Source organism: Neovison vison, chromosome 3, assembly GCF_020171115.1.
Source record: "Neovison vison isolate M4711 chromosome 3, ASM_NN_V1, whole genome shotgun sequence".
In the NCBI taxonomy this organism is placed as follows: Eukaryota; Metazoa; Chordata; class Mammalia; order Carnivora; family Mustelidae; genus Neogale; species Neogale vison.
This window is the reverse complement of record NC_058093.1, coordinates 142,053,693-142,070,089: the sequence shown is the minus strand read 5'-3', so window position 1 is coordinate 142,070,089 and position 16,397 is coordinate 142,053,693. Positions and strand designations below refer to the sequence as shown.

General features: G+C 38.0%; 1 protein-coding gene across 3 annotated transcripts in view; it reads left to right on the top strand.

Annotated features, from left to right (window-relative positions):
• Positions 1–16,397, top strand: part of WDR7 (WD repeat domain 7) — a 367,702-nt gene that overhangs the window by 27,837 nt on the left and 323,468 nt on the right. For all 3 annotated transcript variants that reach the window (XM_044242906.1, XM_044242905.1, XM_044242907.1), the window contains exons 3-7: positions 4,778–4,884; positions 6,623–6,701; positions 10,065–10,239; positions 12,474–12,550; positions 13,371–13,490. In XM_044242906.1, the coding sequence (XP_044098841.1) occupies positions 4,778–4,884; positions 6,623–6,701; positions 10,065–10,239; positions 12,474–12,550; positions 13,371–13,490 (558 nt within the window). The remainder of the gene's footprint in view (positions 1–4,777; positions 4,885–6,622; positions 6,702–10,064; positions 10,240–12,473; positions 12,551–13,370; positions 13,491–16,397) is intronic.

The following is a 16,397-nucleotide window of genomic DNA, read 5'->3' as shown; positions in this document are numbered from 1 at the left end:
TTAAAAAATAGTTTTGGACATTTATACCTTCTAGGATAAATGTCTCGAAGAGAGCAAAACTTTTTATAAAGCATAAATTTAGTTGTATATATGCCATTCTTTCCTACTGTGGAGTGCCCAGGGTGTTGTGCTCCTAGGCCTTCACAGTGGACAGACTAGGGGAGTAGGAGTTGGGAATAACACACACACACACACACACACACACACACACACACTTCAATTCTAGTTATAATTAATAAATAGACTAGTATCTCCAATTCTAGTTATAACACCTCAGGATTTATTCTCCTTTCCCCCCATATTTTTAATTTCCCTCTCTGGCAATTTTCCCCAGGGATTTTTCTGTAAAGGGTAATAGAGAAAATGGGGTGGTAGCCAGCACGGAATATAGGGCAGGCAGGTTGATCTTTTAAGTAATATTTCTTGTTTTTGTTACAGCCTTATTGAGATAAAATTCACATACTGTACAATTCACTCATTTAAAGAAATTGTGTCATACACACACACATGCACGCGCGCATGCGCACACATCTAGAAATACTATTCAACCATAAAAAAGAATGAAATCCTACCATTTGGGATGTGGATAGACCTCAGAGGGCATCATGCTAAGTGATATAAGTCAGACAGAGAAAGACAAATACTGTATGATCTCTCTTATATGTGAAATCTGAAAAAAAAAATATATATATATTTAGAATGAAGCTCATAGTGAACAGTTGCAAGAGGTAAGAGTAGGGGTGGGAAAAATGGGTGAATTATTTTTGTTTTTTGTTTCTTTAGTTTAAATAAATTGAATTAAAAAAATAAAGTGTAGGGGCGCCTGGGTGGCTCAGTGGGTTAAAGCCTCTGCCTTTGGCTCAGGTCATGATCCCGGGGTCCTGGGATGGAGCCCCACATTTGCCTCTCTGCTCGGCAGGGAGCCTGCTTCTTCCTCTCTCTCTCTGCCTGCCTGTGATCTCTGCCTCTCAAATAAATAAATAAAATCTTAAAAAAAAATAAATAAGTAGAGTGTACATTACCAGAGTCAATTTTATAACATTTTCATTACCTCAGAAACATACCTGTAATCTTTAGATATCATTCCCAATACCCCCATTTCCTCCCAAGGCAACCACCAATCTGTTTTCTATCTCTTTTTAGAATGTGCAATATATGTAAGGATGTTAATTTGATATGATAAATATCCCATATCCCAAATATAACTCCTCTGTAGGTTTACCTGTTCTGGGCATTTCATATACATGTAATGATATGTGGGTTTTTGTGACTGGCTTTTTTCACTTACTATAGTATTTTCAAAGTTCATCTGTATCGTAGCGTGTGTCAATGTTTCATTTTTTTAAAATGACCAAGTAATATTCCATTGCACGAGTATACTAAATTTATCAGTTAATGGGCATTTGGGTTGTTGCATTTTGGCCTTACAGAATAATGCTGCTGTGCATATTTGTTTATGAGTTTTCGTGTGGGCATATGTGTTTGTTGCTCTTAGGTATACACGTCGGCATAGAACAGCTAGAGCTGGAAAAATTCACACACTTGAATGACATGTAAAGCCTAGGTATACATGTTGAAAAGTAGCTGAGAAGTGTCATGAAATGTGATTCACCTTCAGAATTGATAGCGAACTAAATATGAATCATCAGTGTAGTCGTGAAGAGAAAAAAAACCACACACATTTTACTGGAATGATTACAAGCAGTAAGACTCACTTATGAGAGCTTAGAAACAATTCTTTAACGAATTTTGCTGCATAGATTTTACTAGAGTGTTATATTTATTTAAATTCAAGTAAGAGGGAAAAAAGTGGGGGGTGTGAGGAGTGTTGGGGGGCAGGAGTGGGGCTAAGAGAGAAGTAGATCTTTTGAAAGATATTAAGGGAATTGGATTGTTTATCCAGGGTAAAAGAAGGCTAAATAAAAATTGGCTTGGTTCTTGACTTTAATATATGTGTTCATTCAGAGCAATTTGTTAAAGCCATCTTTTTCTTTCTTTAAATTCTAGAAAACTTCTATATAATGAATTGAATACATTTCTGTTCATTAAAGAAACATGTTGATTTATGAAAATATTAAACTTTTCTATTTTTAGTTGACTTTGTACTTAACGAAGATAAAGTTGAAAATATAGTTTCAGCGGCATCTGGGTGGCTCAGTAGGTTAAAGCTTCTGCTTTCAGCTCAGGTCGTGATCCCAGGGTCCTGGAATCGGACCCCGCATCGGCTCTTCATTCAACAGGGAGCCTGCTTCCACCTCTCTCTCTCTGCCTGCCTCTCTGCCTACTTGTGATCTCTGTCAAGTAAATAAATAAAATCTTTAAAAAGAAAAGAAAAGAAAATACAGTTTCATTTATACAGTTCTTTTGTTATTGTTGTTTTTTGTTTTTTTGTTTTTTTTGTTTGTTTGTTTTTTGCTTTCATCTGAAAATGGGTGGCAAAGCCATATATTCTGGTTTTATTTTACAAATGTTCATTGTCAGTATTTATTTATTTATTTACTTAAAAAATTTTATTTATTTATTTGACAGAGATCACAAGTAGGCAGAGAGGCAGGCAGAGAGAGAGAGTGGGGGGAAGCAGGCTCCCCGCCGAGCAGAGAGCCCGATGTGGGGCTCGATCCCGGGACCCTGGGATCATGACCTGAGCCGAAGGCTGAGGCTTTAACCCACTTGAGCCACCCAGGCGCCCCCTTTGTCAGTATTTAGAGATACTATTGTTTTTTCGTATTTTGAAGGGTTTTTTTTTTTTTTTTTAAGATTTTATTTATTTGACAGAGAGAGAGATCACAAGTAGGCAGAGAGAGAGAAAGGGAAGCAGGCTCTCTGCTTCACTCTTGGTTCCAGTAGTCTTTTTCTAGATTTTTCTAGATTTCTATTTTTACAAGGGTCAACTGCATTTTATTCTTTTTTATTTTATTTTAAATGTGATCACTTTCTTAATTTCTCTTTTAGGTATTTTGTTGTTAGTGTATAGAAATGCAACTGATTTTTGTATGTTTATTCTGTATCCTGCAACTTTACTCAATTTGTTGATTAGTTCTAGCAGTGTTTTGGTGGAGTCCTTAAGATATATAGGATCATGTCATCTGCAAACAGAGAAAATTTTACTTCTTTTTTTCTGATTTGGATGCCTTTTATTTATTTTGGCAATATTTTTTAGGCAGTTATTGCCTCATTGCTCTGGCTTAGACTTCCAGTACTATGTTGAGTAGCAGTAGCAAGAGTGAATATTCTTGTCTTATTCCTGATCTTAGAAGAAAGGCTTTCAGCTTTTCACTGTTGAGTATGTTGTTAGCTGTGAGCTGGCATATATTGCCTTTATAAAGTTGAGGTATATTCCTTCTACATTCATTTTGTTAAGAGTTTTTAATTATGAAAGGATACTGAATTTTGTCAGAAATTTTATTGTCTGTATTACGATGATCATGGGATGTTTATACTTCATTCAACATTTTTTATTTTTCTAGATTATGGTGGGAGTAAAGTCTAGTTCTAGTACTTGGTATGGCTGAAAGTAGAATTTCCCAACAAAGCCATGTACATTTGAAATAAAACTTTGGTTAAGTTGATTTTCTTGGGAGAAATTAAATAATTGACCAAGAGCATAGTTTTTAGTGGAAGACTGCTGAATCTCTATATGGAGGTGGGGTTGGATGTATGAGAAAATTTTGGCTGCATGGGAAATTTTCTAGGCCCATTCTAACTAAAAACAATGGTTGATTCTTAGGTAATTAAAATAGAAATTTAGCCTTTGAGGAAAAAAAGGCATATTATATAACTAAGCAAAAAAAGATAGAAATTTTCTCTTAATTGTAGTTGTACGAAAGATGACTAGAATGAATTTTATTTGGAAAATCTCTTCAGTTGTTACATACCAGAACAGTATCAGTACTCTTCCTGTAGAATATTTAATTTTGAACAGTTTAGCTTTACTAATAAATTAGGATAAATTGTTTGTAAAATGGTCACCAGGATGGGTACAAAGGGACTTTGTTATATTCTATTCTTTTAATTGGGTATTGAGTATGTGGCTATTTAATGTATTCTTTATGTCTTACGTACATATATTATAAATGTTATTTGCATGTATTAAATATTTAATTGAAAAATATATCCTGAAATAACCTAAGGCTCTGAAGTAACCTGAAATAATAACATGTCACTTGGAACAAAGTGGATAAATTTGGGGGCTGATTGCCAGTATTTTAGAATAGTGGGTATTAAGCCATTTTTTCTGTAAGAAACTGTGTCACTAAATCATTGCTCTGTGAAGGTCATTCTTCTCATTCTTCATTCCTGGTAGTTAATGTTGCTACCAGCATTTGGGAGAGTGCCCATCCTCTATTTTTTTTTGAGTTTTGAGTGTGTTAATCTAGAGACTCTAAATATGTTTTCAGGTCAATGAGCATATTATTTAAAAAATGAGTGGGGTTCAATTATTTTATTACTGATTCACATTCTTAATCTGATTCTTTAGTACACTGTAGCTTAGTGCGTAAGACTGCCCTTGTTTGACCTCCAGCTCTGTCACTCCCTGTACGTGTTGAGCAAACAGTGTTATCTTTTGGTGCTCCAATTCTGACTTCAGAACTTACCTGGTAGGATGATTATGAGCATTAAATAGGTGAGGGTCACTTGTTTACTCTCAGTTTTTGGTGTTTTGAGCAATTCTTCTCAAATCAGTATCTGTATATTTATATTGAACATTTCACAGGAGTCCTCTAAAATTTAATTTTTAAAAATTTGGTACTTATATCAACATATTGTGTATTTCTAGGTTAATCCTCGAGCACTGTTGTTTGGTCACACAGCCTCAATCACCTGTTTGTCTAAAGCTTGTGCTTCTAGCGACAAACAGTATATCGTGAGTGCATCTGAAAGTGGGCAAGTATTTCTTATTCACTTTTTTCCTCATAAGTCTTTATTGCAAATAGTACCAGTGTATTAGTGAATAGAGAATTTTTTTCTTTTGAATTATCTTTGAAATAAATGCTTCAGTTGTTTGAACTTAAAGATATTTGGAATATGGTTTTATAAATGTGAGTTTTACCTTTATTAATGATCTTTGTAATACTTTTATCATAATTTATGATTATGTTTTTGCCTTGCTTTTGAGAAACTCAGTATACCTTATTAGTTAAAGCTTGATCACTAATGCCCATGGTCTTTTTACTAAGTTGGCAGACAACTGAATGATGGATAGGCTAGCATAAATTTGGAAGATGAAGCCATGCAAAGTTCATATACTAATGTTCATACATAAGGTAATTATATATTCCTGAGTCTTAGAATATAACTTGCCTTTAGAAAGAGAGAAATCATTAGATAATAGTTGTAGGGTTCAGAATGAGGAGTTTTAAACTTTTCTGGTACATAGAAAATTATGTACATAATATGTTATTGGGGGGAGTTGGGGACCTAGAAGAGAAATATCTAAGAAGTTATTCCCTCCCCCACTAATCCCCCATAATTTGTGAACTTATAAAGAACCTTATGTAATGATAACAAGAAGAGGCAGCATCAGGTAAAAATATAGACCCTTTTGGTCCATTAAATGATAATTCATATTAGCATGCATATTCTAAATAAGATTGACCATCCTTTGAAAAATTGTTTCATACCATGTGAAATATATGAAAGGGTATCTTTTTTTTTTTTTTAAAGATTTTATTTATTTATTTGAGAGAGAGACAGTGAGAGAGAGCATGAACGAGGAGAAGGTCAGAGAGAGAAGCAGGCTCCCCGTGGAGCTGGGAGCCCGATGCGGGACTCGATCCCGGGACTCCAGGATCATGACCTGAGCCGAAGGCAGTCGTCCAACCAACTGAGCCACCCAGGCGTCCCTGAAAGGGTATCTTGAAGAAAGCCCTGAGAATATTAGCATCACTCATTTTCCTAATGTTGATTTCTGTTAAATAAAGCTTATTTCTTTAAAAGACAGAAACATATTGCTATTTCTAGTTTTGGATGTCCTATCTTTAGTTTGAGGTAGAAGGTTTTTTTGTTATATACTTGATAAGATGTGTGTAATAAATACTGGATTAAAATTGGAATATTACATTTAATTCAGATAGGTTTGGAATGAAGTTGACCTCAATTTTTGCTTTGTGTTGTGCTAAATTTTCTAGCTGTGCTGATTACTAATGGAAAATCCTGGTGGTTTAAATTAACACTTTATTTCTTGTTTTTGTCACTTGAGCCTGGTATATCATTTGGGGCTCTGTTTCACTATTATCCTTACTTGGAGGTTGAGGGTGAAGGGAGCAACCACTGACAGAAGCAGACACTGTCTGGAATGGAGGGAGAAGGAAAGTTCTGGAGGCCCTTGGGTCAGTTGTGGCCAGAACTACTCACAAGATTTTACCAACCAGAAGGGAGCCAGGAAGTGCAGTCCTACCCTGTGCCCAGAAAGAATGTGGATCTAGGAGGGGATGGGCGGCTTGGAGGGGAGGTTGGGATGGTGAGTGAGGACCAGAATTTTTCACAAACAGCAATAATGATTATACACTACTTTTCCCTGAAATATATCAGTTTTAGTGAAAGATTAATATTAAAGCACTGTGACAAATTTTGACAGTACTTCTAAAAATCCGATTTAAAGTTAGCTATTTTTGTTTTATAGAGAGATGTGTCTCTGGGACGTGAATGATGGCAGATGTATTGAGTTTACAAAATTAGCCTGCACACATACAGGCATACAGGTCAGTATCTATTTCCATAACCGCCCAAGTCAGCACAACTTATTACAGGTATACAATTAAATGTTTTTTAAACATTGAGCCTAAATTTTTATATGAAAAATGGGTGGAGATGAGTAACAGGACAAGAAGACTACAGTTGGGGCAATACAAGTTTTCCTCATCAATGGCCTAGTGGGGGGCATACTTAGTGGAGGAGACCCGCGAGGAAAGGTCGGGGAGGAAGCCAGTTACCACTGCCGCGGTAGCTGATTACCCAAGGGAGAGCCCCTTCATTAGTTTGATCCGTCCCCTAGATCCCAAGTATGAATTCTCTCCTGCTAAAGCCTTTGTGGTTCCGTGCAAGCGTGACACAAATGGACCCACTTTACAGGTCATACCTGTTTATTACTTGTGCAGTTGGTACTTGGGTACATTTTTTCTTGACTTTCTAATTGTTGAAGAAATGACTATTTCATATGCCTGCCTTATTCAAGAATTTACATAGGGAATTTATAGTTTCTGACTTCTATTCCTGCTATCCCTTCTTACTCTTTCATAATCAAGTTTTTTTGTGCTTCAATTTATGCATCATTTACTCTGTTGAATACTGGGAAAATCTCAAGTCCACTGATAATATCATTTGTGTTCTGAATGGGGTAGGAGAGGGAAGAGAAGAGAACTTTTGCTGAGCACTTATTGTGTAGGCATTTCTTTTATGGTGTTTCATTTAGTCTTCCCTATAGCCTTACAAATGAGATAGGAGTACACTGTTTTACATAGAAAGAAGCTGAGACCCAGAGTGATTAAATGACTTGTCCCAGTCTCACAGTGAGTCATTCCTGGCGCCAGGATCCCAAATCAGGGTTATCTTTCTCTTCTTTCAGTTACATCATACTGCCTCCCTCAAACAAATACAATCATTAGTAGGGAAAGAAAACTTGTGCCAACAAAAATTAGAAAAGCGATAGAAAATGTTTCAGGGTGAGGTGGTGGGTTGTATAATAAAGTTTTTTTTTTTTTTTTTAACTCTTTCTTACCTTTGGAAAGGCCTTTTAAAAATTGCTTCTTTAGTGTTGTTAGAGTGTATGCTTTCTATTTAAGGGGCGTATGTTATTTATTTTTTATCGTATGATGAGTCATTAAGGTCTATAGAGAAAATGGATAATAAATGATATACAGTTAGTGACTTTATACAGAGAAACTTATTTTGTGTCTTGAACTCATTGGAAATAAACATTTTAACTGTTGTATATGATTTAAAAGCTTTTGGTTTACATTTTAGGAAAAATTCTTTGTTTATTCAGCTTATGTTTGGTGCGTGTTCTTTCTCAGATCTTGTATTAGGTCCTGCATTTAACTTGGCAGCCATCTCTAAGTAGAAGAAGCTCTTTGACAGGTTCACTAGTGTGGGACAGTTGTTTCCTGTGTGATCTTCACTCTCTCAGGTTCAAGAGCGAGTTGTTTGTATAAGCAGAAATGGTAAACCTTGGTCACACTGGCACTTACTGAAATCACAAGGAGATGCCGACTTACTGAGTTATTACATGGGCGATCCCTTTTTAATATTTGTAAAAATTGTTTCTCCATACAGGATACTTTGTTTGCTAGTATGACCGTGTCTAGGAAGCTGAATTTAGGTGTCAGAAGATTATTTGAGAGTATAACTTTATTATTTTTTTTTATTTTAATGCAATGACAGTTAATACTGTATTCTTGATTTATTTATTTATTTTTTTAAAAGATTTTATTTATTTATTTGTCAGAGAGAGAGAGGGAGAGAGAGTGAGCACAGGCAGACAGAGTGGCAGGCAGTGGCAGAGGGAGAAGCAGGCTCCCTGCCGAGCAAGGAGCCGGATGTGGGACTCGATCCCCGGACGCTGGGATCATGACCTGAGCCGAGGGCAGCTGCTTAACCAACTGAGCCACCCAGGCGTCCCTGTATTCTTTTTTTATAGTGTATCTTCAAAGCAAAAGGTGAGAGGCATTTATCAGGCAAGGCGAATAAAATATCCCTGTCCCCAGGAGAGAGCTCTTCTCCTGACTGCAGTGCGCATGTCTCTCCTGGCTGGTGTCAGGTGGATATTGACAGAATTTGCTTCTGTGCACCCATCTTTTCCTCCTCGACCCTCTCCCCTTAGATGTGTGAGGGATCTCTACTGTCACATAATCATGTGAGAGTGTCTGGCACTCCCTGGGACCTCCAGGCTGTGTGTCCCGTTTTGGGGATCAACCTTCTCAGATCTAGAGCTGCCCTCTGTGGTCGTCTGTCTTCTGTTAGACTCCCCCCCTTGGAGTCTTAGTGGTGCCACCTTGCACCAAGTTAATGTGCTCTGTGATCAGTGTTTATGTTGAAGAAGTTGTGATTCTTGTTATACAGGGTACCCCATAGTTGGGGGGAGACTATTTCTTTACACGCAGTGTTGAGCCTGAGAACAGGACTGATGAGTGTGGGAGCAGACTGGACCAAGGGTCCTTAGTTATTTCCCCCATTGTGGAATGGTTATAGGATTGCCGTTTGTGCTCAGTCTAGCGTGCTGTTCCGTGATTTGTGGGCTTTGGGAAGTAATAGTCTGGTTATTAGATGTCTTCACTTGTTAATAATCTTCTAAGAGAATTATTCTACTAGGAGAGTCACTTTTTTTTTTTTTTTTTGAAGCTAGTGGGAGCAGGTCCTTTGAGAAGTTGTTAGTCTTGTCTTGCTAGTTATTCTTCCTCTGCTCTTTGGTTGATAGAAGCCTGTCTTTTCCTTTTGAATTATATTTGGGATGAGTAACATGTAGCTCATGATTGTATTTGTTCTTCCTCTGTTTATCTTCCACGAAGTATAAATGTGGATTATGGGGATGATTTACATGGTTGTTTCAACTTCAGTCTGAGATAACACACTTAGATTACTTGGAATTTCCTGCCGATTGTAACATGTTTGAACAGCAGTCATCTTCTAAATTTTATTTGGTCATAACTAGTAATTATAAGCCTATACCCACCTATTCCCATTCATCTAAAATTCATATTTTTTGCTTTGCTTTGTGAAAAGATTGTTTTTGCTTTGATCTGTGAAGTTGATTTTATAGAGGTGTTTTATGAATTCATTCAACAGTTCTGTTTTAGATGCTATAGGAGGATTAAAAATGAAGAATTACTGTGACTTCTGCTCCAGAATTATTCAAAAGGGAGGATGTTAGGAAGAGTAATTTTTGTGAGATACTTTAAAATATCAATGTAATTTGGGGGATTGTGTATACATACATAGACACCTATAATAAGTGACATATAACACCTGTCTGGTACTGGGGAAATTGAGTGCCATAATAAGCATGATGAGTGCTTGTGAATCGAGTCTCAGAAGTAAAGGAGAACATTTAAAATTCTTTTCCCTTTTAGTTCTACCAGTTTTCTGTTGGAAATCAGCGGGAAGGAAGGCTTTTATGCCATGGCCACTATCCTGAAATCCTCGTTGTGGATGCCACCAGCCTTGAGGTGTTATACTCCTTAGTATCAAAGATCTCTCCAGACTGGATTAGCTCCATGAGTATTATCCGATCCCACCGAACACAAGGTCAGTGTGTGATGCCCTTTGGGGACTTCGGAGCCCTGACATGATAGGTACTTACTACAGAGTTCTGTATCATATATGATATATTTCATAAGCATAAAACATAAGTTTGAGGGAAGGAGTGGGGCCATCTGTGGTTGACAGAGTCGATGGGGGGCAGATCAAGAAGGGCCTTGTGTGCTAGCTAGGGAACTTGGGTTTTGTCCTGTAGATCAGGGATTGGTAGACTTCTTCCGTGAAGGACCATATACTAAATATTTTAGGATTTGCAGTCCATGTGATGTTTCAATTACTCCATTCTGCCAGTGTAGCATAAAAGCACATAGTGTAAAGTGAATGAGCCTGTGTGTGTTCTATTAAAATGTTAGTTACAAAAAACAGCCAGTGTGCTCAATTGATCCATGAGCGATAGCTTTCTGGTCCTTGCTGTAGGTGTTGGACAACCTCTGGTAAGAATGCTTGAAGAGACTTAAGTTTTATTTTATTTTTTTAAGGATTTTATTTATTTATTTGAGAGAGAAAGTGACCATGAGGTGGGACACAGAGGGAGAGGAAGAAGCAGACTCCCCACTGAGCAGGGAGCCTGATGTTGGGAGCTTGATGCCAGGACCCTGAGATTAGGACCTGAGTCAAAGGCAGATGCTCAACCAAGTGAGCTACCCAGGCGCTCTGGGACTTGGGTTTTAAGCATCACTTTGGTGGCGTTGTTGAGAATGGTTTAGATGGGAGAGAATTTTAATACCCCAGTTGAGGGTGGTGCAGGTCTGAGGTCCAGCGGTGGCTATGAAACAGAGTAGATGGTTTGCAGCACTTCCCAAGGGCTTGTCTGCAGGGTATTGGTTCTGAAATTTGTTAACAGGTATTAGTGAAAAAGGGGGGCTCTGTGGTCACATATATTTGAGAGATGTTCAGTGAAATAAAACTGAATAGGCTTCTGTAATCTGGGACCTTCTTAAGTAGAGGCTTTTTAATGCCTGTTAGAGAATTACTGCTTTATTTAAGAGCATAGCAGTGAAAAAGAGATTCAACTTCATTTTCCAGGCAATAGGGAACTCATTATTAGTTCACCTGTAATCTTAGTTACAAGCCATGTTTTCTTTAAGAAAGAACTATATTTGTGACAAGCAGTTTGCATATTTTGAATTTTTGCACGATTTCCATATGAGATATACATGTACTTACTCTGGTTGGAACAGGATAGGCTGTCACTGATGAAAACTTTTGTGCTGTGCATGCACTTTAAAATATTACCAGTTTATAAACTTGCAAAAATATTAATCTGCATTTACTGTATTCTAGTCTTTGGATATTTGAGAATTTTAGCTGTATTGGGATATTCCACTTCGACTATAAATTGACAGATTTGTGAGCAGTTGTTAGTGTCTCTGGCCAGGCTCATGACTTGTAATCACTGCATCCCCGAGCCTTACACTGTCTGGAGAACTGTGTAATACAGGGAAGTTTTTAGTTAAGGACAGCAAATGGTTCTTTTTTATAATAGTAATAACTCATCTTGACTGACATACTGAGTGCTCTACCTGTGGTATGTCTTAATTCTCGTAGCAGCCCATTAAGCTCAGTACTGTTGTTACTCATTTGTATTTGCTTATTGAACTTAAGACAGGTTAGTTAAGTTATCCACAGTTTATTGGGTAGTTAGTGAAGAGATTTTCAAATCTCATTTCAAATCTCAGCCCTCATCCAGGGCTCCCTCTGGAGCCCGGGTGAGAGTTTCTTGTATGTTTCGTGTATGCTGTGATTGCTTTCTTACCTACAGCTTATGCATTCTGTTTTTAGGTCACGTCTTCTCTTGATCACAGTCTATGCAGGGTGTAATGTGCCATAGAATGTCTAGAAGTCAGGCAAAGTGGGTGGGACAGTGGGGAAATGCGTGTCTTCAAGACGTCAAGTGAGTGTGTTCATCCATGACAAATACTTAAAAGTGAATGTTGAAGAGTAAATATTCTTTGTTAAATCATCGAGTAATCATAGTGATCAGGAACATTTGAAATGATTAAAAGCCGGTTGATTAGAAATAAAAAAATTGAAGTAGCTGCAAACACCTTTTCCTTGAATTTCAAATTTGTTTCAAAATCTGGCTTCTGTTATTTCATGAAATATAGAATTATGCTTTTACACCAGTGAAAAAGCATTATTATTAATACAAGCCATGTTACTATTTGCAAAAAAAGTGTATTATATTTGTAACCTTGGCTTCTTGGTCCCTCTCGACTTAGAGGACACTGTGGTCGCACTCTCAGCAACGGGCATCTTGAAGGTCTGGATCGTTACCTCTGAAATAAGTGGCATGCAGGTGAGACAGATGCTCTGTTCTTACAGAGTCTTCAATTTTAGCAACGATAGGCCCCTCCCCTTTTTTCCTCAAGGGCCAGGAGAAAACTATTCTTTTTCAAGAGCCTTATTGACATAGTATTAGAACATCCCCTAGTATGTTGTCTCTGTAAGTGTATTATGTTTTTGCTTTTGATGGCAGAGATCTGCTCTTTTGAGGATATGAAATAGAGAAATATACTGTACAAGATATAAAGTAGAGAAACACAGAAGAGCTGGCATTTTCCTCGGTTGCTTCTATTAAAGTTAAGAGATAGTTTGCTTGAGGGAAAAAAAAAACAAAGCAAACCAACACAAAAAGTACATAAAGCCAATTTTAGTTCTCTCTCTGTTGTTTGGGTTTGAATTCCTTGTAACTCTGTCAGTAGGAACAGTGGATCAGTATTCCGACAGTATTGATGCTAATCTCTACAGCTACTGAATTTTCACACGCTCAAACTGGAGGAGGACCTGGAGGAATTGATTAGTTGTTTTTTTTTAACCTAGAAGGACATATAGATACAGAATTTAGGATCGACTCACTTTTATCATCTGTTATTGCCACGGTGTTGACACTGATTATCATCAGCATTTTAATCTTGAGTAACTTTGTGTCAAGATATTGTGCCTGGTTGTGTTTGGAGAGTATTTTTGTTACCTTCATTCTTACATGAGAGGCTAAAATGGTGAATATATCAAGTGATATCTTTCTTCCATTTTATTTATTTTTATCATTGTATTATCATACATTTTAACTGACAACCAAACCATTCCTAACGTTTTACATATCTTTTTTTTTTCAGGATACTGAGCCAATATTTGAGGAGGAGTCCAAACCGATTTATTGTCAGAATTGCCAAAGCATTTCTTTTTGTGCATTCACACAAAGGTCACTTTTGGTTGTGTGCTCCAGATATTGGAGGGTAAGATAGCCACATAAGTAAGAAGCTGTATTTTTACCCTTCGAGGTGTTGGTTTATTAGACTTCCAAAGATAATTATAAGGAAGAGCTTGGTCAAAGAATATTTTAACCCTTTGGAATTCGTATGTGATTTTGATATCAAATTTGTAGGGGTTGGGATTTGGTTATGTATCGTTAACCTTTTTTGTTCTGAGTTATAGAATGATTCTATTAATGATTATTATTTCATTGATCTTAATGTCTACCTTTTGCTACTGTTTCAGTCATTATTTCCTCAGCACAACATAAGCAGCAGCGGTGAATTTTCTGCAGGCTGACCTATCTTTGTAGTTTGTTGTTATTCCCAATGGCCATTCTGTTCAACTTGTTGGATTTGGGAAGGCCTTCCTACATCACTGGAGAGCTAATGATGAAAAGAGTTTGTTACCTCCACCTTCCCAGACTTCAGTATTTCCATAACAGAAAAAGAACCAGCATGTTTTGACCACTTGTGCCTAGCATATATTTCAAAGCTTTTCATGTATTGTTTCTTTAAATCCTCACAGCTCTCTGAGGGGTGGTGTATCGATCACCTAATCCTGCATAGCAGATTACTCCAAAATTTAGCAATTTTAAACAATGCATGTTTATCAGTCCCCCTCTGGTTCGTGTGTCACAGCCCGAGCTGCGGGTGTGCAGTCTGGGCACGGCTTAGCTGGGCGCCTCTGGCTCAGGGTCTCCCACAGGCTGCAGTCACGGTGGCAGCCAGGATCGCAGTGGCCTCGCCGGAGTCACGTAGGGCGGTTCTGCCTGCAGCTTCCCCACTCACTGGTTAGCGGGCTGAACGTCCAGCTGACCGTTGGCTGGAGACACTGGTTCGCTGCGTGTGCGCCCCCCACAGCCTGGGAATGGTCTTCCTTCAGGGTAGCAAGCAAGCAGGGGGGGTTGTAGCCATGACCCACCTCTTCTCCCCTGGTCCGTTGTCTAGAAACGTCACAAAATCCCAGCGTGCTCCGGGGAGAGGATTACAGAAGGGTTTGGATACCAGGTCGGGGCAGTCGCGGAGGCTGCCGGCTGCAGTTGGACCTACCACTTTCCTCATTTTGCACATGAGGCACGTGAGGTGTAGGGGGCACCGAAAGCTTGAGCGAGGGGGTTCAGGCGCGGGTGGAGTTGCTGGGCGTCAGCGCTGCCAGCCTGAGCTGGGCAGCTGCTCTCCTTACTGCCGTGTGACCCTGCCTCGCAGGGGACGGGCTGTGACTGACCCGACAGGCCAGGGCGGCGGGCGACACCTTAACCTTATCCTCGCCACCACTACTGTTGCCGGATCAGATTAGAGAGGACAAGCTAGCAGCAGCGGTTACCCTGAGTACGTGGGATCCTTCCTTTGTCTTAAAAACGAAAGCGCGTGCAAATAGTAATAAACTCGGAGTGTAGGAGGACGTAGTTTGACACATCTTTTTCCCATCGTACTTTTCCTTCCCCTCTGCAGGGGCAGTATCTAATGCCATTTCTTGTGTGTTCATAATAAGCATTCTGTTCTCACATAAGTACGTGAGAACAGCACAAAAAGAATCCAATAAGAAAATGGACAAAAGTGTTTCAAAAAAAGAAAGCCGGTGGCTAATAAATGTATAGAAAGGTGCTCAGCTTCATTACTCAGGGAAATGCATAGTAAAACAACATTAAGATAGTACTACTAACTGAATAGAATGACTTTTCCAAATACTTATGGCCAAAAAGAAGTTTCTTATTTTCAGTGGTTAGATTATCATCTTTTATGGGTTCTAGCAGTTTGTTAGATGTTCTAAAGGGCTCATCACAAGCTGAGCTTTAAAAAAAATTCATTTTTCCTAATATTTGTATAATTTTACTTTATATATCTTCATATATTTAGTATATGTGCTGCCGAAGCGAGCACTATCTTCAAATATTTAATCTGGAATTTATTTTGTATACATTGCAAGATGTAGATACAATGTCTTTATTCCAGATGGACCCCCAGTGCCTGGTGCCATTTGTTGAATAATTCACTTTTCTATTGTTGTTCCTTTATAATACATTCTGTTCCGGTGGTTACTGGAATCTGTTTCTGGAATTGTTGATTTTTCTGTTTATGCATCAGTACTGTATTGTTTTCTTTTCTATAGGCTTCACAATTTGTTTTCTCAGATGATAAGTCTGGAGGGTGGTCTCCATTCTTAGTTAGACTTGTCTTGGCTATTATTGTAGTGTTAATGTAATAGTGATTAATATAGCAAATCATGGTAAATTCAGATAGGATTTGTTTTAATTTCAAAAAGGCTCTGTATAAGCAGTTTGCTTTTTATTTAAGGAAAACTAAAATAAAAATTCTAAGCCATTGAATTTTTTAGCCCTATAGAATACACTTTTACCAGTCATTGAAGGTGGTAGAAAAATTATTCTAGGAATTAAGAGATCAGGATTTTTAGTCCTAGCTCTAGCACTTAATGGACATGTGACCTTGAGTGGGTGATGTAACCCTCATTTGGGTCAGTTTGCTGTCTGTAAAATGGAATAGCAATTCCTGCCTCCTGCATTCAAAAGGCTCTTAAGAGATAGTGACGTAAAGGGACTTTGTAAACTTTGATGTATCTTACAGATGCAAAGCACCAGATAGCCTGTGTTGCTGACTTGACTTTTTTTTGGGGGGGTGGGTACAGGGGACTTGACATTTATATGTGAGAATTATTAAATAATAAAACTCAGTCTTTTAACTTCCTATTTACTGTGCATCAGCCCCAGGATAAAATAAAGTAAGGTAATTCCCATATTAGTAAAGAGATATTCTGATGTCTAGGTTTATTAGAAATAGTGTTACTGGATGTAGAAATAAAACAAGAGTCATAACCATGCATTCTAGAGGCTGGTTCCTTGTGACTTGGAATTCTCGATAGAATATTTCTCC